The sequence below is a fragment of the Oncorhynchus clarkii genome, chromosome 30, assembly GCF_045791955.1.
Source record: "Oncorhynchus clarkii lewisi isolate Uvic-CL-2024 chromosome 30, UVic_Ocla_1.0, whole genome shotgun sequence".
Taxonomy (NCBI): domain Eukaryota; kingdom Metazoa; phylum Chordata; class Actinopteri; order Salmoniformes; family Salmonidae; genus Oncorhynchus; species Oncorhynchus clarkii.
In genome coordinates, this window is record NC_092176.1 from 25591180 (window position 1) to 25612949 (window position 21770).

The 21770-nt window shown below is 44.2% G+C and overlaps 1 protein-coding gene across 5 annotated transcripts in view; it reads left to right on the plus strand.

The window, feature by feature from the left end:
- Positions 1 to 21770, plus strand: part of LOC139389743 (autism susceptibility gene 2 protein-like) — a 452500-nt gene that overhangs the window by 410027 nt on the left and 20703 nt on the right. For all 5 annotated transcript variants that reach the window (XM_071136670.1, XM_071136669.1, XM_071136666.1 and 2 more), the window contains 2 exons: positions 16683 to 17103; positions 20635 to 20894. In XM_071136670.1, coding sequence (XP_070992771.1) covers positions 16683 to 17103; positions 20635 to 20894 — 681 coding nt within the window. The remainder of the gene's footprint in view (positions 1 to 16682; positions 17104 to 20634; positions 20895 to 21770) is intronic.

Here is a 21770-nt window from a genome sequence, read left to right on the forward strand (position 1 = left end):
GGGAAAACCAAACAGTGGGAAAACCAACAGTGGGAAAACAAACAGTGGGAAAACCAAACAGTGGGAAAACCAAACAGTGGGGAAAACCAAACAGTGGGAAAACCAAACAGTGGGAAAACAAACAGTGGGAAAACCAAACAGTGGGAAAACCAAACAGTGGGAAAACCAAACAGTGGGAAAACCAAACAGTGGGAAAACCAAACAGTGGGAAAACCAAACAGTGGGAAAACCAAACAGTGGGGAAAACAAACAGTGGGGAAAACAAAACAGTGGGAAAACCAAACAGTGGGAAAACCAAACAGTGGGAAAACCAAACAGTGGGAAAACCAAACAGTGGGAAAACCAAACAGTGGGAAAACCAAACAGTGGGAAAACCAAACAGTGGGGAAAACAAACAGTGGGGAAAACAAAACAGTGGGAAAACCAAACAGTGGGAAAACCAAACAGTGGGAAAACCAAACAGTGGGAAAACCAAACAGTGGGGAAACCAAACAGTGGGAAAACAAACAGTGGGAAAACCAAACAGTGGGGAAAACCAAACAGTGGGAAAACCAAACAGTGGGAAAACAAACAGTGGGAAAACCAAACAGTGGGAAAACCAAACAGTGGGGAAAACCAAACAGTGGGAAAACCAAACAGTGGGAAAACCAAACAGTGGGAAAACAAACAGTGGGAAAACCAAACAGTGGGAAAACCAAACAGTGGGAAAACCAAACAGTGGGGAAAACCAACAGTGGGAAAACCAAACAGTGGGAAAACCAACAGTGGGAAAACAAACAGTGGGAAAACCAAACAGTGGGAAAACCAACAGTGGGAAAACCAAACAATGGGAAAACCAAACAGTGGGAAAACCAAACAGTGGGAAAACCAAACAGTGGGAAAACCAACAGTGGGAAAACCAAACAGTGGGAAAACCAAACAGTGGGAAAACCAACAGTGGGAAAACCAAAGCGTGTTTGAGTTTGTTTCTTTATTAATCCTCTCAGTTATTATTGTTCATGATCATAGGAGAGCTGATGAGCTGCGTGATGTTTTTGGAGAAAGCGTGTGTTATTGATGCTCCTTTTATTGATAGTACTAATGGTGTTTGTGCAGTAGTCCCTGTCAGAGAGATGAAAATAAATAGAGGGAGCGCTGCGGAGATAAGACGCGTGTTTAATTATTAATTGAGCCATTACTGAGAGAGATTGCCTTTTTTTGATTTAAGGCAGGAAGCTGGCTTCAGGGAGAGAAAAAGCTATTACAGAATTCCCAGCCTGCAATGCAGCTGTCCATCGCTCTGCCAATGCACTAGTGGAAACACACACCCTGTTAAACGGCCTTATTCCATAAATTCTTCTTCTTCAATATTTATAGCATTTAACATTACAATGACATTGTCATGTTCTATTTATAGAGAGCGGTAGGGAGGTCGGCGTGCCGACGGAACTAAGCCACAGCACCTTCCTGGTCGCTCCTCTGCTCTGGAAATCAAGAGATTTGTTAGGTTTATATTACAGTTCAGGAAATGATGTCAGAACACAACATACTACATTTGTCCTGTGTTTTTCTTCTTCTTCAAAATATGCTCTCTTTTTTTCAAAGTCAATTTTCTAAGACAGAAACGCAAATTGATTCAGTCAATTCAGTCTTTTCTAGAAGGGCAATTAGTTCCCTTGTATTGTCAATGCTGATATGTCACACAATCCCTGAGTGGTTTGCTAGTTGCCCCTTTCATAGGGACTATTAGTTCATTAGACAACTGCTTCCTCTGTGCAAGACCTCGCTCTTCATGAAATATTAACTTAGCTCCAATGTAGAATTACACTGTGTTGAGTGGGGACTTGAAGTCTGAACATTGGCCCAGACCAGATATTTTAGCAATTTCACCTGGAGTGTGTTCAGTAGGCATGAAACGGATAACAATGGTCCGAAACAGAGAGAGCCTCCTGGTTTCAATCTTCACTTGTCCAATACGAAATGCTTGTTTTTGTTTTCCCTTGCAAAAAGTTTATTAATACAATACAACTCTAGACAAGAGCTAAGTTTTAAAATGTTTTGTTACCTTGTGCCCTAACGATCACAACCCAGTTATAGTAGCATCCTTTGAAGTCATGCCAGTGCAGTGCCAGTCTTCCTGTCCTTAAAGGGCACTGCCAGGCTTTCAGGAAACCCAACACCTGTCCATCATCCTTATCACCGGCTGTCGTCCATGTCAGTGCCAGTGGGTGGTGCAGGGCTGTTGTGACAGAGAGTGGGATTGTAGTTGAAGGCTTTGTGATTAGGCCTCTCTCTGTGCAGCTGTCTCAGTGGTTCATTGACTGAGTATGGATCCAGCTATAGTGCTGCTGGAGAGACGGCACTAAACAGCTAAGGGAACAATAAGGGAGCAAACATCTAATGGAGCAATTACTAAGAAGTCCCTTGTGACCGTCACAGCTCTTTTCTGGGAGGTGGTTTATGAGGGCTGTGTCTGATCATGCTGCTGCATAGCATATTGTTCAATATTATTTTATTCATTTATCATCTCAGCTGTGCTTCCTATTTCAATACAGAGTGATAGGATAGTGAATATGAGGTTTACTACATTGAATCCTCATACTCTTTATCTAGTCTCTGAAGCATAAAAACTGTTTAGTGCCTAACCACCGAGCAGCCTGAGCAACAGAGGCAGACAGTGCCTCCTCCTCCTCCACTCAGAAAGAACAGAAGAGGTTGAGTTGTTTCAGTGGCCATCTGAGGACCGCTTGGCTCTATCAGCCATTCCCCCGGCCAGCCGAAGACACCGTCTGGGGTCAGGGTTAAATGATAAACTGCAGCACGGCCCTCCCGTCTTTATTTTCCGAGTGTGTGATTCTCATCACCTTTACACCTCCCATGTGTAAACTTCTGCCATCAGCAGCGCTGCGCAACAAATCAGCAAAACAGATGCAGACTTGCTGCGGCTGTGACCTCGTGGTGACACTTTCTTACACCTCGGCTGACATTTCTATTTGTGGAGACATCACTTCACATCACGACCACGCTCGGATGAGCCCGCCGCACACCACGGTACTGAAGCAATAAGGCATGAGGAAACGCGAAGCAGGCCCATTTAATAAATGATCTGCTCATGTTTGCAAGACAAGAGGGTGAGATATTGTTTAATATAACGTTTGTTAGCTAACATTTTCTCTGCGGCAGCTGGCCACACACTTTGAGCAGAGAGAGTGTGGCTGGCTAATATTGGGGATGAACTCCTTTGTCCTCCCTCAGCAGCTGAGAGTATAGACAGGGCATAGAGATAGTAGAAACAACCCAGCACAACCCTACTTAGCTATGGTCTTCCACTGCCCCGGGCCTCTAGCCTCTTTAGAAAGCCCAGTCCTCTCTACACTCATAGAAAAAAGGGTTCCAAAAGGGTTCTTCGGCTGTCCCCATAGGAGAACCCTTTTTGGTTCCAGGTAGAACTATTTTTGGTTCCAGATAGAACCCTCTGTATAAAGGGTTCTACATGGAACTCAAAATAGTTCTACCTGGAACCAAAAAGGGTTCATCATAGGGTTCTCCTTTGAGGACAGAAAAATAACCCTTTTAGGTTCTAGAAAGCACCTTTATTTCTAAGAGTGTAACTATCTCACTGTGGCATGGCTAGGCTGTGCGATCAAAGGGTTCCTGATGATGGAAAGGCTCATTTGGAGATAATCTCTCCCCTGCAGCCATCTTGTGAGGCATAAGACCACTCCGTCACATAGACAGAACACTCTCATCTCCATGGAAATGAGCCACCAACAGCACGGCAGCTTCCATTTTTTCCGTGACCGTTTCAGTAGGGGGCTGATCTAGTGCTGTGGCACCACTCATCTGAACCCAGTATAATAATCTCCTTCTCCAAGAGAAAGACAATCAGCTGCAGCGTAGGCAGAGGTATTTGTGTTGTTTTGGCTGGGAAATGCATGATGGTTATCTTACCTCTAAAGCTAGTCAGCCTTGAATGTAATGTAATGTAATGTAATGTGTGTGTGTGTGTGTGTGTGTGTGTGTGTGTGTGTGTGTGTGTGTGTGTGTGTGTGTGTGTGTGTGTGTGTGTGTGTGTGTGTGTGTGTGTGTGTGTGTGTGTGTGTGTGTGTGTGTGTGTGTGTGTGTGTGTGTGTGTGTGTGTCAACCCTTTCTTCCTAGCTCCAGTTGTTGTGTGAGTGTTTTCAGCTGCTGTGTTTTGTTTGAAGAAGATCCCAGCTGTGTGCTTTTAGCCCATCTGCATTGTTCATTCAGAGCCAATGTTGTTTGCAGATGAGGCTGTAACGTTCATTAATATAGTCAGATAGTAGGTGATTGTAGCCAAACAGGATAATGCTTGGATAATGTACAATCACTGGCAGAGGACAGTCAGCAGCCTAGATGGATATTACTAACATGCTTGTAATGGATTTGATGTTTTGGGAAGCAGTTAGAAAGAGTATAAATCCGTAGCCAAGAACAGGATGGACATAAAAGGGTTTAAATTCCATGACAGGGAGGAAAACATCCATACTCCACACGCTGAGGGAGGGGGCATGCCAGAAGGATGCTGTGTGAGATGAGAGTCCACGCTAGGGAAGCATGAGTCCAAGCAAACAGAAATATCAGCCGTGGCATATGAAGTATTTTCATAAGAGTCGGGTGGTCCACTTCTGGTGTTTGTACAGTACACTAGCTCTCCATCATGTGGAGACGTAAAGTTAGTGTATGTGTTGCTGTCAGGGCTCACTTTAAGACAGAGCCTCTCTGTCTGCTACCACACAGCAGGCTGAGACTACAGACTACAGCATTCTCTGTTCCAAAGAGCACCACACATGTAGGGTTAGTAGTGATAGACCCCGGTAATTAGCCCTGGTCTCAACACATGACCAAATGAGTAATGAGATATGCACCACTGAGGAGAGTTGTGCTCAAATCAAACTCCATATTTTACCCCCGCATGGCCTTGCCAGCGTTATTAATCGCTCTCCATATTTTGTTAAGAGAGACAAGCGGTAATTCGTTCAGACACGGGGTCTGCTGTTTGGCTGTTGGTTTTGGCTACCGCTGGTATTCCCCATTCTGCGGTTCTGGGCCCGGTCGACTCTGACTGGCCCACTAATGGCTGCTCACTCTAATGCCCTATTCAGACACCCAGAGAAGCGACTAGAGAGCCTGTTATTCTAGTGCTGCTGTGGAGAGGAGGAAGCAGCAGGACTGAGAGACCAGTGCTGTTTGCTTTGGGTAGAAATGGAGGAGAGTAGAGACAGAGTTCTACATCACCTAGGGAGCACTGAGCACCAGTTATCACTACATAGGTCAACGATTTTACACAGACACACATGCCTTACAAATAGATGTAATGGTCTTGAGATAGTTGGATGCTTTTTGTTTTCTTTACAAAGGACTTCATCCAGATGTGCGGTATGGCCAGCCTAAGGTTTGGAGTGGGTGTGTTGACTGAGTGATAGACTAAGTAGATGCAGTGTTGTGCTGGGGAGCTCAGGAGGCCCTACAGGAGGCCCTACAGGAGGCCCTACAGGAGGCCCTACAGGAGGCCCTACAGGAGGCCCTACAGGAGGCCCTACAGGAGGCCCTACAGGAGGCCCTACAGGAGGCCCTGTAGACCAGCTGTAGTATAGTGCTGTGTGTTAACAGTATTATCAGCACAAGCCCACTGTAACGCCAGGCTAATCTTGGATCAGGTGCATCAGAAACGGAGGTAGAGGGGTCAGGGTCTTCAGAGAGGATGAGCCGTCTGTGCCTCAACCCCTTTAAAGCTAATAAAATACACTTGAGACACTTTTTGCACAAGCATTTACACACAATCAACTCAGAGAGAGATACCTCAGTCTGGTTTTTGTCTTTCCCATCCAGAGGTTTAAGACAGCATGCAGATGCTACGGGTACTGCGAAATCATCATCAGATAATAGTCAAGTATTTGATTTGTTCCATTTCAGCTTGCCGTGTGTAACAGTGAGCCAGAAGCTCCTCCAGTTGTTTAGACCGGTTTCATCTCCTGAATCAGAGTCCAATTTCTCCCTTGGCTCCAAATCCCCCAGCCGTCACACCTTCTCCTTCTCTGTGCTCAAAACAAATCAATTATTCTCTGCACGTAGAGCAGTAAAGTGAAATGCTACAGCTCATATCAGTTTTGAAACTGACTAACATGGCTACTCTGGTGCTGCCGAGTGTTGGCCCAGTTCCTCAAGCCCTGTCAGCACAAAGTGTGCGTGTGTGTGTGTGTGTGTGTGTGTGTGTGTGTGTGTGTGTGTGTGTGTGTGTGTGTGTGTGTGTGTGTGTGTGTGTGTGTGTGTGTGTGTGTGTGTGTGTGTGTGTGTGTGTGTATGTCAGTGATGAGAGCAGACAGAGTTGTGTGTCCTGCAGCAGGGAGTCAGCCTACAATAGCCCCACAGCTCATGGGCTTGTCTCCATTAGTTTTCTTGACATGACTTCCTGCCCTCTGCTCCCTCTCTCCTCTCCTCTGCCTTATTAACTTCCCCTCTCTCTCTCTCTCTCCCTCCCTTCTTCCCTCCTTCCTTTCCTCTCTCCCTCTGAATGTGTGTTTATGGCTCTCTCTCTCCCTCTTGCTCTTCATGGCAGCACTCTAATCGAGAATGATGGATTGGGTGCTAGGAGGCACTGGGAGTGTTTGCTAACCTGATACACCAGCGTATTCTCACCCCTTTTGTTGTCTGTGTGGAGGACATGAGGGATCCCAAACAGTGGAGGAGGCTTTGTGTGTCTTTCTAGTTAAGCTCTGCATGAGAACTAGTCTAAACATCTGCACCTTAGTCTTATAACTACAGTGAGGGAAAAAGGTATTTGATCCCTGCTGATTTTGTACGTTTGCCCACTGACAAAGAAATGATCAGTCTATAATTTTAATGGTAGGTTTATTTGAACAGTGAGAGACTACTTAAGTCAATTACTTATTTCCCTCATTAAAATGCAAATCAATTTATAACATTTTTGACATGTGTTTTTCTGGATTTTTTTTGTTGTTATTCTGTCTCTCACTGTTCAAATACACCTACCATTAAAATTATAGACTGATAATTTCTTTGTCAGTGGGCAAACATACAAAATCAGCAGGGGATCAAATACCTTTTTTTCCCTCACTGTATGTCATCAGCTTTGACAAGAGATGTATAGCAAAAGGGGCTATCTTTCTGTCTTTCTTCCCCTCTCTGTGTGCCATTTACAAACGCCCCCTCCTTCACTGTCTTCAGCTCTGACTAATGAAGTGGAGCTATTTTCTATTTTCTGCTGAGATTTACTCATTTTCAATGTATGGCAATTAGAGGAGGAAAATGGCATTTCTCTCTCTCTCTCTCTCTCTCTCTCTCTCTCTCTCTCTCTCTGTCTCTCTCTCTCTCTCTCTCTCTCTATGTCTCTCTCTCTCTCTGTCTCTCTCTCTCTCTCACTCTCTCACTCACTCACTCACTCACTCACTCACTCACTCACTCACTCACTCTCTCGCTCTCTCGCTCTCTCATCTTCAACAGCTGTCCCGTCTCCATCTGCAGCACTAGCCTAATGGTTAAGCACCCCAGGAGCAGCTTAGCACTGGTTACACTCTGAACATAGTCCTCCTATAGGCGTGGTGTTGATTGCATCAGTGTGTCTGTCTACTGGACAGCTTGTGTCCTTGCATTTGAAACCTAACCTCGGGCACTTTCAATATCACAGAGTTGATATCTATAGAGAAACAGCCCTCCAACCCCCCCTACCCTGGTCTGGTAGATAGTGTTGTTGCTAGCAGTACTATTCCTCTTGTAGGGGATGAACAACAGTGGGTGTATTTATCATGGAAACTCATATTTAACAGTCTGCTAGTGGTTTTATCTGAATCAATAAAAGTGCATTCTTCTTATTCTGTTTGGTCCATTACAAACTGTATATATTTCATTTCCTTTGATTACCCATTAATCCATGAATCGTTCATTTTGTCTCAGGCATTGTATGTGTCCTGTGCACAAGCCCATCCAATAGGCATATGTCAATCTTTTGCATTTAGGAGCTAGGCCTATCTGTTTCTGAGAGCATATATTTACTCTGAAAAACTGTGATTTATAGGCTAGTCTTTGTGATTCTTGGATGAGTGCGATGTGAGTCATCTGTGTGGAATTTCAATTGGAAGCAGGAATGCATTGGTGAAGGGTAGACCATTGACAAGCTCTAATGAGTACATACTGTAGGTATTCAGGCAGCAATCTAAAGCCTTTGATCATTGGAGACCGTAGAGACTCGAAGGCTGGGCATGCAATAACACCAAGGTAAAACATGGAAACATTACAGAAACAGTCGATGGATGATCTCATTCTAACTGACAACATTGTTCTTGTTGTTGAATGTAAGCTTAGCTTCACTAAGAAGCTGGCTGTACTAGTATTTTACTGGAAAGCGATCCATATCCCGCTCTTTATAAAAGCACCATTTTTAATCATTTGGATTAAACAGGTGGGAATCTACATCAATATCCAATTCAAAGCGAATTGACACAGTTATCTTGAAAGCACTTGACGAAACACAATCTAGCAGAAAATATTTATCCTACACCTTCATGGTTCTGAACGGCTATGGCCGCAAACAACAAAACATTGAATGATGGTATGACAAATGGTGAAGAGCTGTCAACCTTCCAATTGTTGCTTTGCTTTTGGGGTCGAGAGGGGAGAACAGTTAGGCTATATATTGAAATAGAGATCAGAGTGGAGAAGACAAGTATGCAGGCTCTTTCAGCTCCCTGTCATGCCACTTGGGATCTGTTGAAGGATTTTCATTCAGCCATTTCCTTCCATTGAGAAGTAATCAGTCACTGAAAGATAATACTATATCCACTTAGTGACATGTGGGCTCATTGCAGGTTCATTCTTGAACTGGTGTGGTGGAGTACCTTTATTTACATTTTCAGATCCCCAGAAAAAAGCATATCCTAAAAACACATCTCTGCTGAGACTTGAAGCTTGGAGGTCTTGTTTTCCTGTCCTGTTTTTCCCTCTTTTCTGTGTGGTATGTAAACCAGCTGCTGGTCTCAATAAAGCATGCTGTCCTGCAGGGCAACAAAGCAGTATTGTTGAGATTGCTAAGGCATTATGCAAGCCTAAGTAAAGCTTCCACACAGCTAAAGAATTACAGCCCACACTGAGCTTTGTGGTGCCCTGTAGAGACTCTGAAAAGGTCTTGAAGGTATCCAGGAGGAAAGGTGGGGAGGCTTGGTTGGTTCATTGGTTGGTTTTCTCTCTCCACTGCTCCATGATGGGGAACAGGAGTCCAGAGCCTTTATTAGAAGTGGCAGGCGTTGTCTCCAGTCATCTAGGTAATTGCAGCGCTGCGTCCTCTCCTGTAATCAATCGAGACAGCTGCCGCCACTGCGTTCGAGTCCAGTAGGCGAGCGTGTCGTGCTAATTAATGGATTGATAAGGCTAGTGCGCTCAGCTCCACGCCGCACCGCACATCACAACTTCCTGAGATTTCCTTGAAGTTCATAGATGTTTCTCCCGCTGTCTGTCTGTCCACACAGTCCCCAGGGCAACTGCCATGGTCAGGGGTCAACAACGGTGAAAGGGGTCACATTCCAGACTGCAGGGTGGCCTGTGTGTGTCAGAAGAGCCATTAGACTTGAGCTTTATGTTGAAAGGCTGAAAGATGTCATCCGCCCTCTTTTCTTCAGGAAGTCTCAGTGGCACTGACCTCATACGACCCGAGGGGTTTTCAGATGAGGCTGGGAGTGATGGGTTTTAGGGTTTGGGAGGGGGTGAAGGGGTCTTGTCCTTCTGGAACTCATTGTGACCAGAGTTTAATTAAAGTTTAGAGTGGAACAAGGGTTTGTTTGGCCACCACTGAAGCAGAAATACATGGCTTGGGCCAGATTTTGTCCAGTCATAACATACAGGCATCCATACTTTTATTAATAAACCTTTATATTGACAGGGAAGTCCTACTGAGACGAGGGTCCCTTTTTCAGATGAATTCTGCATAAATACATCAAACGTATATTCAACGTACAATATACAAAATTACAAAATATACATTTTTTAAAACAGACACATTTATCAACATAGTGTTTCTCTGAACTGACCAAGGGTGACCAGTACGTACACCTCATTTCAGAGACCTCTGTGAGTTTTTACAAAAGGTGCTAATCTGCATCACCCCCTTCGACACAATCACGTGCCACAGGAGAAGATGGCATATGCCTGGTGCCACATATGTCCATGTGGATTTGAATCCAAGCCCAGCATGCAGAAACAGAGACACTGATTCATACCAGACAGGGCTGCCAGCCCAGCCCAGCTCTTCCAAATGAACATTAGGTGCCCACAGTGGATGTGCAGGCTTTGACAGTAAACGTGTTACAGCTTCACACCCATCCCATTCTGTTGCCATCCGAGTCCTTTTGTCAGCTGCAATGGACAAAACTAATTGAAACACGCCAGCTGTCCCCACTTTCTACATATCTTGGCAGCCTCTCCCTGTTCATTTCCCATGAACATATCTGAGTGATTTCACAAAGCATTGCCTTGGCCTCCCGCTAAATGCCATTCCAAACGCTCCCAGGCAGATTAAACAGTGTGAGGATGAAGAAACTGACCATCGCAAATTTCACTGTGATTTGATTATTAACGTGACGATTTGCTGCTACTCAGCTAGCCGGCCTCCCATTCCTTCATCATCCTCCAAAATCATTTAGATCAAACCACTCCGCCTCTTTCTGTTTTTCTTCTTGTAACAGAATGGATCACAGGCAGGCAAGCAGCAATGAGGTGTTGATTCTCAAGGCTGCGTGGGTTTCCTGTCTCCTGCCAGTACCTGTTTTAGTCATTTTCCACAGCCACTCAGTCGTGAGCTAGAGGTAGCTAGGCCTTGGCATGCACCGACAGACGCTAGAGAGGTCAAAGAGGAAAAAGCTCAACGTTGTGAATTCCACTACTGAGAAACAGGAAAGTTTCCTGTTAGAGCAGTGCCAAGCTGGGAGGGAGATCAAGGTGGAGTGTGTTTTCTACAGAACCGTCTGCCTCCTCCAACTTCTTCAGGAGACTCCTCACTTTATTTATTTATTTTAGATATATCCTTTTTTTTTGTGGACGTCCCAGACTGTTCATGTTCTGGTAAAGTGATGATGTGATGTGAGCGAACTGCAGAGTTTGCCTTGTAAAGGAGAACGCCCGGTGGGCGAGGTGACTGCGATGACTGGGGTGGCTTGGATCTCTTCTCTCTTTTCACAGCGCCAGGCTTCAATGGCCTCTGGTCATGATGGAGAGAATTTACATACCCCTATGTTCTAACTTTAAAACTTTATTTGCATACAGGTTTATTACTCCCCCTCTCTCTTGGTTGTACTGCATACATTGACGGTGGTGGCTGTGGTGGCCAGGTTATTCATACACCTCTCTGATTTGCATGAGTGATGGTTTGGTTGGCGACTGAATTAGGACATGATTTAGATATCTAATCCAGAGGGAGGTCGGGCTCGTTTGCAGGTGGCCATCCCAGGTGTGCCTGAAATAAACGGCAAAGCGTTGACAAAGCGTTGACAAAGCGTTGACAACGGGTTATGTTCTATTATTTGCAAGTCATCCTTCATTTGGGTATCTACTAAAGTAAACCAATATGTTTGGATGCAAAAATAGTAATTATATGCGCACACAGTAGAATTGCTTTGGCTCTCAATGGTCTGTTGTTGTTTCATTGAAATCCTCTTGTATTTTGTTCATTGATAATTGATTATGGACAACCTCTTATTCACAACCTATTCTCCCCAAGATGAGAGAGGTTTATGTGAAGTAAGTCATGCACGATCAGTCAATGGGAAATACCATTATACTCTTGGTAAAGTATTCCTTTTTAGGGCAATATCAGTAGAAATGGTAGAAATAGGGAGGTTCAGGACCCTTGTAAGACATCACAGTAAAATGGAGGAATGTATTGCAAAAGGAAATAGCAAAATTGTATTATACTGGGAAAGATTGGTTAGTCTGTGGACATTGGAAGGTTGGAGTTAACATCAGAATGAATGATGGATTGGCCGCTGTGTGTGAAAATTCAGCACTTGAGGAAATTTGGAATATACTGTATGTATAATTATTTAACTTCATGTACCGTACATGTGGGCGAAACATTTTGTCCGTTAGTCTGCTGTAATCAGGAGGGGCTGGTAGGGTAAAAATAAATAAAAGTAATGCACAACCTGTATTTACATGTAAAACATCCAAGACTCATCAACTATCAGTCAATCTCCTCAGACTGACATAATGGTCTCTCTCTGTGAGAGACATGGTGTCATGATGGACCACCTAATCCTTTATTGATGGCTCTGGTTGCTGGCAGCACAGACCATCTGCCCGCTCTGTCTCTCTGGATGCGTTCCAAATAGCACCCTTTTCACTATATAGTTCACTACTTTTGACCAGGGCCCATAGGGATATGTAAAGGGAATAGAGTGCAATTTGGAACGAACCCTGTCAGTGTAGAGGGAGGGATGGAGGGGAGAGGAGTGGTGGCCAGATGTTCCAGGGGGACAGAGAGGGTCAGATGTGAAGGGTGTCAGAGACAGGACAGCTGTGGAACGACCCCAGGGGTCACAGAGGTCACCCTCGTCCCCGATGGACACATCAGTCACAGAGGGGGTGTCCTGAAGCCTGTCGTCCATCTGGTGTCCCTTTCTCCCTCCCTCCATCTATCCCGCTTTCCCTCTCTTCATCCATCCATTTGTCTCTCCATCCATTCATCCACCCCCTCCCTCCATCCCTCATTCCATTCCTCCCTCCATCCCCTCCTCCCTTCTCTCAGTGCCACACCAAATCCCCAGAGTACGCAGGCCACAGGAACAACCATAGAAAGATCAATAGTGGCCTGAAATGTCATCTGGTGAACAGTGATGCCAACACTCCCCAAGGGAGTGTCAATGTCAAATTGTGCACTAACCAATGAATTGTCCCTGACCTCCCGTGCACTGAATACGGGAGTATCACTGTCTCCTCGAGCCCTAACCAGGCCTAGGACATACACAGTGGGGCTGTCCTCAAGCACTGCTTTTTCTCCATCTGTTCCATGTGTTTTCATGTGTTTGTACCCATGTTACGGCTTAATTTGAATGACTATCTCAGATGTTTATTGGTGCAGTTTGGCTTGCCTGCTGAATGAAATTGTGAGATTTTTCAGGAAGATAACATTTTGTCCTGAGAGATGAAGGAGAAGTGTAAACCTGAAGGTTGTGATTGACTGTGGAACTACAGTTGACAGTCATCAGATTCAGTTGCGAGGAGAGCTGTTAGTTGCTTTGGGCGGTGACAGTATTAACAGTGAAATGGTGCTTTGGGCGGTAGGTAAGTATTACCAATTGAAGTGTTCTTGTAACAGCATTAATCCCTGTGATGAAACATGTCAGAGAAGAATTCCTGTCACTTGGATACTACCAGGCCCTCGCTTTACCATCAGACAAGAATACAATCTAAACTTGTTAATGTATTGGTACATTCTCAACAATAACAAACATGTTGTTCCATTGATGGATCACTTCTCATGTCTCTGTGTGTTTGCTGTAGGCATATGCTCAACACAGTATGAACCAGATAGTAGCTGAGGGCCATATATGATAGCATACCATGTTACCATCAGCCCCTAGGCATACCAGACAGTAATAGGGATTGTAATGTGACCATAACACATTCACAATCAGATCCTGCCCTTCATTAGAATGAGAAGGCAGAACCTGGCTGTGTGTGTGTGTGCATGTGTGTGTGCGCGTGTGAAGTGTATGGCCCCTCCCTCGGCCTGGTCTAGTCTGGCAAACTGTTTTAATGAGGAGATAGAGAGTCTCAGGCTGACACATCAGGTCCCCCCTGCCTCCATTACACCCCATTATAATCATCATTAAGATAACCCACCACCGCTCATTGTGTCCTCAGTATTACAGCCTCAGCCGTCCTATTGGCTTCCTTCCTCCACAATGTGTCTAGGAAAGAGAGGGGTTTCCACGGCAACGTCAGCGAAGGGCGACATTTCGACAGATAATTATTTGCCTCGCTCTCATTTTCTCTCTCTCTCTCGCTCATTCTCTCGCTCTCTCTCGGCCTACCCAGACAAGGAATCCTTATTTAAGACCCTTTTTATAATAAAGCCGTATTATTATACCCAGACCTGAATTCATTTGGAAAGTCGTGACACCTTTGCCTCCCCCGCTGCTCCTGTAAAGGCGAAGGGGGAACGTGTTTAAAATCTCCACACAGCGTTTTATTACCCTTTTATGGGCGTTAGAATCCTTGGAAGATTAAGCGGGTTCTATTAAGCCCTGGATATTCCAATAGGAGTCTGCCTGCTCTGAGGAACTGAGCTCTCACTAGCTGCTAAAGGCAGTAGGCTAGCTCTCATTTGTCACTGGCTGCTCTCTGCGGCGCTCTGAGACTCCCATGGAGCTGTTTAATTGAGGCTCTAGTAAGCCTTCTTGAATCTCTGCTGCATTAGAGGCAGAAGTTAGAGATGGTTAAAGGGCCATTCTGTCCCAGTCTGTCTTTCTTTCTCTCCCTCTATCTCAATCTGTCTCTCCATTTTCTCCTTCCTCTTTAATATTTGTTCTCTTTACTTGCAGGTTATATTTCTGTATTCAGAGTGATTCCACTTCCCAGCTGATTTGCTCATTTGAAACCTATATTTTAGGTTTAATGCTGCTACCACTGTCTTGGTTAGGCATATTCCATTCACCCTGCATTTTGTTATGAAGAGAGCTGACTGTGGTCAGGAAAACACAGTGAAATATGCCTTTATCACCACTAGCACTTGTCCTGTCAGCCACCATTTTCTCGAGCAGGGCTTTTTGTCTATAGATTCCAATTAAAGCCTCCTTGAGATTTATGTTCTCTGTAGCATTATTTATTTAGTAGAAACATTGTAGCCCATTAAAATGTTATGCTCTTGGTACTGAATATGGAAATTCATTGGAATTCTCCTTGTTACAAAAGCTCCTTGTCTTCCCAGGGACCCAGATGAAGTAGCTGGCTGGGTTCAAAGTGTTTGGCTGTAGCCTACAGCTTTAGAAATCCCTTGAAAGATCTGTGGGGTGAAGACGCAGCAAGGCCATGATAAGGGGCCGTGATCTCTTTTCACAGCACAATTGAAACATAATTATTTCATGCCAGATTGTGTGCTCAGCAAAGCCCTGAATAGTAGTGGCATTTAACTTTAATTAGGTGTGATTTATTCATACTGACTGGATCGCTCGCAGAAATTGGATCATCTGATTATAGTCAAGCATGAAAATGACCTGATTAAACACTTCATAAAACCTAGGGAGGGAAAGAAAAAGGGATCCTTGGGTAGGAGACGTGTAGAGGCAGTACGGTGAGGGAGAGAGGGGAGGGGACAGGGGAGGCAGGCAGATACACTATATATACAAAAGTATGTGGACACCCCTTCAAATTAGTGGATTCGTCTATTTCAGCCACACCCGTTGCTGACAGGTGTATAAAATCAAGCACACAGCCATGCAATCTCCATTGACAAACATTGGCAGTAGAATGGCCTTACTGAAGAGCTCAGTGACCTTTCCAACAAGTCAGTTCGTCAAATTTCTGCCCTACTAGAGCTGCCCCGGTCAACTGTAAGTGCTGTTATTGTGAAGTGGAAATGTCTAGGAGCAACAACGGCTCAGCAGCAAAGTGGTAGGCCACACAAACTCCAAGAACGGGACCGCCGAGTGCTGAAGCATGTAGCGCATAAAAATCATCTATCCTCGGTCATCTGTTCTCACTACCGTGTTCCAAACTGTCTCTGGAAGCAACGTCAGCACAAAAACTGTTTGTCGGGAGCTTAAAGCAGCCGTACACAAGCCTAAGATCACCATGCCACGCTTCGGCTGGAGTGGTGTTAAGCTCGCCGCCATTGGACTCTGGAGCAGTGGAAATGCTTTCTCTGGAGTGATGAATCACGCTTCCCCATCTGGCAGTCCAATGGATGAATCTGGGTTTGGCGGATGCCAGTAGAACAGTACCTGCCCCAATGTATAGTGCCAACTGTAAAGTTTGGTGGAGGAGGAATAATGGTCTGGGGCTGTTTTTCATGGGATCTGGCTTGTCCCCTTAGTTCCAGTGAAGGGAAATCTTAATGCTACAGCATACAATTACATTCTAGATGACTCTGTGCTCCTAACTTTGTGGCAACAGTTTAGGGAAGGCATTTTCCTGTTTCAGCATGGCAATGCCCCCATGCACAAAGCGAGGTCCATACAGAAATGGTTTGTTGAGATCGGTGTGGAAGAACTTGACTGGCCTGCACAGAGGCCTGACCCTTCAAACACCTTTGGGATTAATTGGAACGCCGACTGCGAGCCAGGCTCTGTGTCCAACCTCTATAATGTTCTTGTGACTGAATGGAAGCAAGTCCCCTCAGCAATGTTCCAACACCTAGTGGAAAGCCTTCCCAGAAGAGTGGAGGCTGTTATAGCAGCAAAGGGCACCTAGTGGAAAGCCTTCCCAGAAGAGTGGAGGCTGTTATAGCAGCAAAGGGGGAAGCAACTCCATATTAATGCCCATGATTTTGAAATTAGATGTTCGACGAGCAGGTGTCCACATACTTTTGGTAATGTAGTGTATTAGTTTTTATTTTTCTTCTGCACACATGGTTCTCAATAACAGTTAGACAGACACTTCTCCCAGATTTTTCAGTACACCAGGCAATGGTATATCTACATCCTCCCTTAACATTCCTTGTCTCTTTGCCTCTGCAGGTGTGACGACGAATGAGAATCCAGAGTCCAAGGCTGTCAGCTCGGCCAAAGTATCAGGGCTCCAGCGTAGCCAGGAGCAGAGTAACGAGGTGTCCTTCACTCCGCGTGTGTCCAGCCCCACCCCGGCCTCCCCGCCTACGGGCTCCCCTGCCCCCTCTGCCACCGCGGCAGCCCCCCCTCAGCCCCACCCCCCAAGGGTGCGGCTCTCCTCCCCGCCCCCCCTCCTCATCAAGAGAGAGTCAGACCGGGCGCTGCCCATCCCCACCCCTCCCCTGCTGAGGGCCCAGCCCCACCCTCTCCAGGAGCACCGGGTCCCTGTCTCGCTCCCTCTCCCCCAGCACCAACACCACGCCAGGCCTCTCATCAGCCACCAACATCACCAGCATCACCCACTGCAGTACAACAGCCTGCACGACATCAGGTACAGTAGGACCACATCTTATCCGTATGCTCTGGGTCTGTTTAGTTATGCCTAGCTCTCTTACATGATCTGGGTCTGTTTAGTTATGCCTAGCTCTCTTACATGATCTGGGTCTGTTTAGTTATGCCTAGCTCCCTTTCATGATCTGGGTCTGTTTAGTTCTGCCTAGCTCTCTTACATGATCTGAGTCTGTTTAGTTCTGCCTAGCTCTTTTACATGATCTGGTTCTGTTTAGTTATGCCTGGCTCCCTTTCATGATCTGGGTCTGTTTAGTTCTGCCTAGCTCCCTTTCATGATCTGGGTCTGTTTAGTTCTGCCTAGCTCTCTTACATGATCTGGTTCTGTTTAGTTATGCCTAGCAGTCTTCTTATACTTTATACCTTGCTGATATGATACAATACCTCATTGACTTACGTCAGATAGCGTGTTGATTCCACCTGCACTGATCTGTCACGTATCTAGCAAAGGATAACAGGATAGCTCCAAAGTAGTTTGGCTACAATGTGCTATCTAATGTTCGAAAATATGACCTAGGTGACATCGTCTAATGACCCAATTTCATCCTCAAAACAGGCTGAATTATTCAAAGCTAAAACATTAGTCGTTATCTTGTGTACTCAAAATGGAATTTCAGATCAGCACATCACATATACACATACATTCTCAGAATTCATACACAGCTTCCAGTCATGTAATAAACCCACTCAAATTCACTGAACCAGAATCTACAGTTGAAGTCAGAAGTTTACATACACTTAGGTTGGACTCATTAAAACTCGTTTTTCAACCACTCCACAAATGTATTGTTAATTCTTAGGACTAGGGGTCCCAACTTCGGGTGAAACTGGAGGGAGCGAAATTCCAATAAATAATCATAAATAATATGGATTTTAAACATTTATGTACATATAAGTGTCTTATATCGGTTGAAAGCTTAAATTATTGTTAATCTAACTCCACTGTCCGATTTACAGTAGCTATTAAAGCGAAAAGATGCCATGCGATTTTCTGAGGACAGCCCCCAACATCAAAATATTTTTCCACCAGCACAGGTTTCATACATTCACAAATAACGATTAAATATTAACTTACTATTTGAAAATCTCCCTCCGATTTGTCATCCAAAGGGTCCAAGCTATAGCATGTAGTGTCATTGTGTTATATAAAATCCTTCTTTATATCCCAAAACGAAAATCTACCCCTAAACTTTGTTTCAACAAGTCAAAATACATTTCTATTTACTCCTCAGATACCCTAAAATGTAGTCAAATTATAATATTTCTTACGGAAAGAAGTATGTTCAATAGGAAACCGATTTTAGCAGGTGCATAATGTCTTCATAGCGCACCCAAACACGAATTGCATCCATAGGAATTGCATCCAGGGAGCTCATTTTCAATATGACCTTTCTCTTAAATTTCTAAGAGGATGGTCCCCCCCAAAAAATTCTGGTTGGTTTTTCTTTGGATTTTCTCCTACCATATCTGTTGTGTTATATTCTCCTACATTATTTTAACATTTCTACAAACTTTCTTTCCAATGGTACTAATTATATGCATATCCTGGCTTCAGGGCCTGAGCTACAGGCAATTTACTTTGGGCATGTCATTCAGACAGGAAGTGGAGAAAAAAGGCACTTAGCCCTAAGAAGTTTAACAAACTATTGTTTTGGCAAGTCGGTTAGGACATCTACTTTGTGCATGACACAAGTAATTTTTCAACAATTGTTTACAGACAGATTATTTTACTTATAATTCACTGTATCACAATTCCAGTGGGTCAGAAGTTTACATACACTTAGTTGACTGTGCCTTTAAACCTAAAATTATGTAATGGCTTTAGAAGCTTCTGATATGCTAATTGACATCATTTGAGTCAATTGGAGGTATTTCAAGGCCTACCTTAAGACTTAGTGCCTCTGCTTGACAACATGGGAAAATCAAAAGAACTCAGCCAAGACCTCCAAGTCTTGGGAGCAATTTCCAAACGCCTGAAGGTACCACGTTCATATGCAAGTATAAACACCATGGGACCACGCAGCCGTTACCGCTCAGGAAAGAGACGCGTTCTGTCTCCTAGAGATGAATGTACTTTGGTGAGAAAAGTGCAAATCAATCACAGAACAACAGAAAAGGACCTTGTGAAAATGCTGGAGGAAACAGGTACAAAAGTATCTATATCCACAGTAAAACGAGTCCTATATCGATATAACCTGAAAGGCCACTCAGCAAGGAAGAAGCCACTGCTCCAAAATCACCATAAAAAAGCCAGACTACGGTTTGCAACTAACTGCACGTGGGGACAAAGATCGTACTTTAGGAGAAATGTCCTCTGGACTGATGAAACAAAAATAAACTGTTTTGGCCATAATGACCATCGTTATGTTTAGAGTAAAAAGGGGGAGGCTTGCAAACCGAAGAACACCATCCCAACCCGTGAAGCACTGGGGTGGCAGCATCATGTTGTGGGGGTGCTTTGCTGCAGGAGGGCCTGGTGCACTTCACAAAATAGATGACATCATGGGGGAGGAAAATTACGTGGATATATTGAAGCATCATCTCATGACATCAGTCAGGAAGTTAAAGCTTGGTTGCGAATGGGTCTTTCAAATGGACAATGACCCCAAGCATACTTCCAAAGTTGTGGCAAAAAGGCTTAAGGACAACAAAGTCAAGGTATTGGAGTGGCCATGACAAAGCCCTGACCTAGCGTCCCACCTGGCCAACATCCAGTGAAATTTCAGAGCGCCAAATTCAAAAACAGAAATATTATAAAAATTCGATAATATTTCAACCGGACAATAACGTTGTCAATATAAAAGGTAAACAAGAAAGGCGCTCTCTGAGTCGTGCGCATGAAAAACCTCTGGGACACTGTAGGGTCCACTCATTCAGAGTGGTCTTACTCTCTCATTTTTCAGAATAAAAGCCTGAAACAATTTCTAACGACTGTTGACATCTAGTGGAAGCCATTGGAAGTGCAATTTGAGTCCTAAGTCAATGGATACTGTAATAGAAAACTACAAACATTTAAAAAAATCCCACTTCCTGGATGGATTTTTCTCAGGTTTTCACCTGCCAAATCAGTTCCATTATTCTCACAGACATTATTTTAACAGTGTTTTCTATCCAAATCTACACATTATATGCATATCCTAGCTTCTGGGCCTGAGTAGCAGGCAGTTTACTTTGGGCACGCTTTTCATCCGGAGGTGAAAATAGTGCCCCCTACCCTTGTGAAGTTAAACAATTTTAAAGGCAATGCTACAGAATACTAATTGAGTGTATGTCAACTTCTGGACCACTGGGAATGTGATGAAAGAAATAAACGCAGAAAAAAAATATTCTCTCTACTATTATTCTGACATTTCACATTCTTAAAATAAACTGACCTAAGATTGTTTTTAGTAGGATTAAATGTCAGGAATTGTGAAAAACTGAGTTTAAATGTATTTGGCTAAGGTGTATGTAAACTTCCGACTTCAACTGTATATAACTCATTGGTCTTTCTTTCTTTCTGTCTTCTCTATAGTCACAGCGGCAGCAGCGCAGGCCTCCCCAAACACCACCACCTGCCCCCCTCACCACACCACCTGAGCAGCCTCCCCTCCTCCACCCCGGCCCTGCCTCTGTCTATAGCCAACCTCTCTACCTCACACTATTCCTCCCTGCGAAGCCCGGCCCATCGCCATCCGGCCATGTTCGCAACCCCCGCCACACTGCCGCCACCTCCGACCTTACCCACTAACAGTCTTGTGGTCCCTGGGCACCCTGCTGGCACCCCCTACCCTGGTAAGATTGCCCTCCTTACATCTCTGGTAGCAAGGCTAGTCCGTCTGCCTGTCTTGGCAGCGAGAGTGTAGAAACTGGACACGTTCAGCTATGTGTGTATTCTCCTTGTAGTACTACTACGTTTTCTTAGACTTCTCTGCTCTATAGTTTTTTGTGACCTGTTCTCTTGATAAATGAATAATAAATCAAATCACATTTTATTTGTCACATACACAGTTTACAGCAGGTATAAAAGGTGAAGCAAAATGCTTATGTGCTAGCTCCCTCAACAAAGCAGAACATTAATCAATATAATAAATGTAAGAGTAAAAAATAGCAAGTAGTAGAGGTAATAATAGGTCATGGTAATGATCTAATGGGACATTTGAGAACAAAGGGCTATTCTGTAACATTAAGTAGCAATTCAGCCAGAGTACCAATCTAATGTGATTTTAAAGTCAATTGTTGCAGAAATGTAAACCCAACTGTACAATAAAAGCATCCAAGTACAGAGGGAATAAAAGTTAATTATGTGATATTAAGTAGATGTTAACATGCCAGGTTACATTGACCTGAAACCAGTGTTGGGGAAGCTACTTTGAAAATATAGTTTACCAAGCAACCAATTACTTCTCAATGGAATATGTTGAGCTACACTAAAGCTACCCTTAAGAAAACTATAGTTTACTTAACTAAAGTGATGTTGAAATATTTGTTCACCACACCCACAAACTACTTAGTGGAAAATTATCATATCTAAATCTGAAATGTCATAGACTACAAATTGCAAGAACAGATCACTCTGGAGTCAGATGTTAACAGAATGTGTCATTTAGCCTATTAAACAAAAAACTATGTTTCAAGTGAGAATTAGGCAGGTCTGATGCTGAAAAAGAA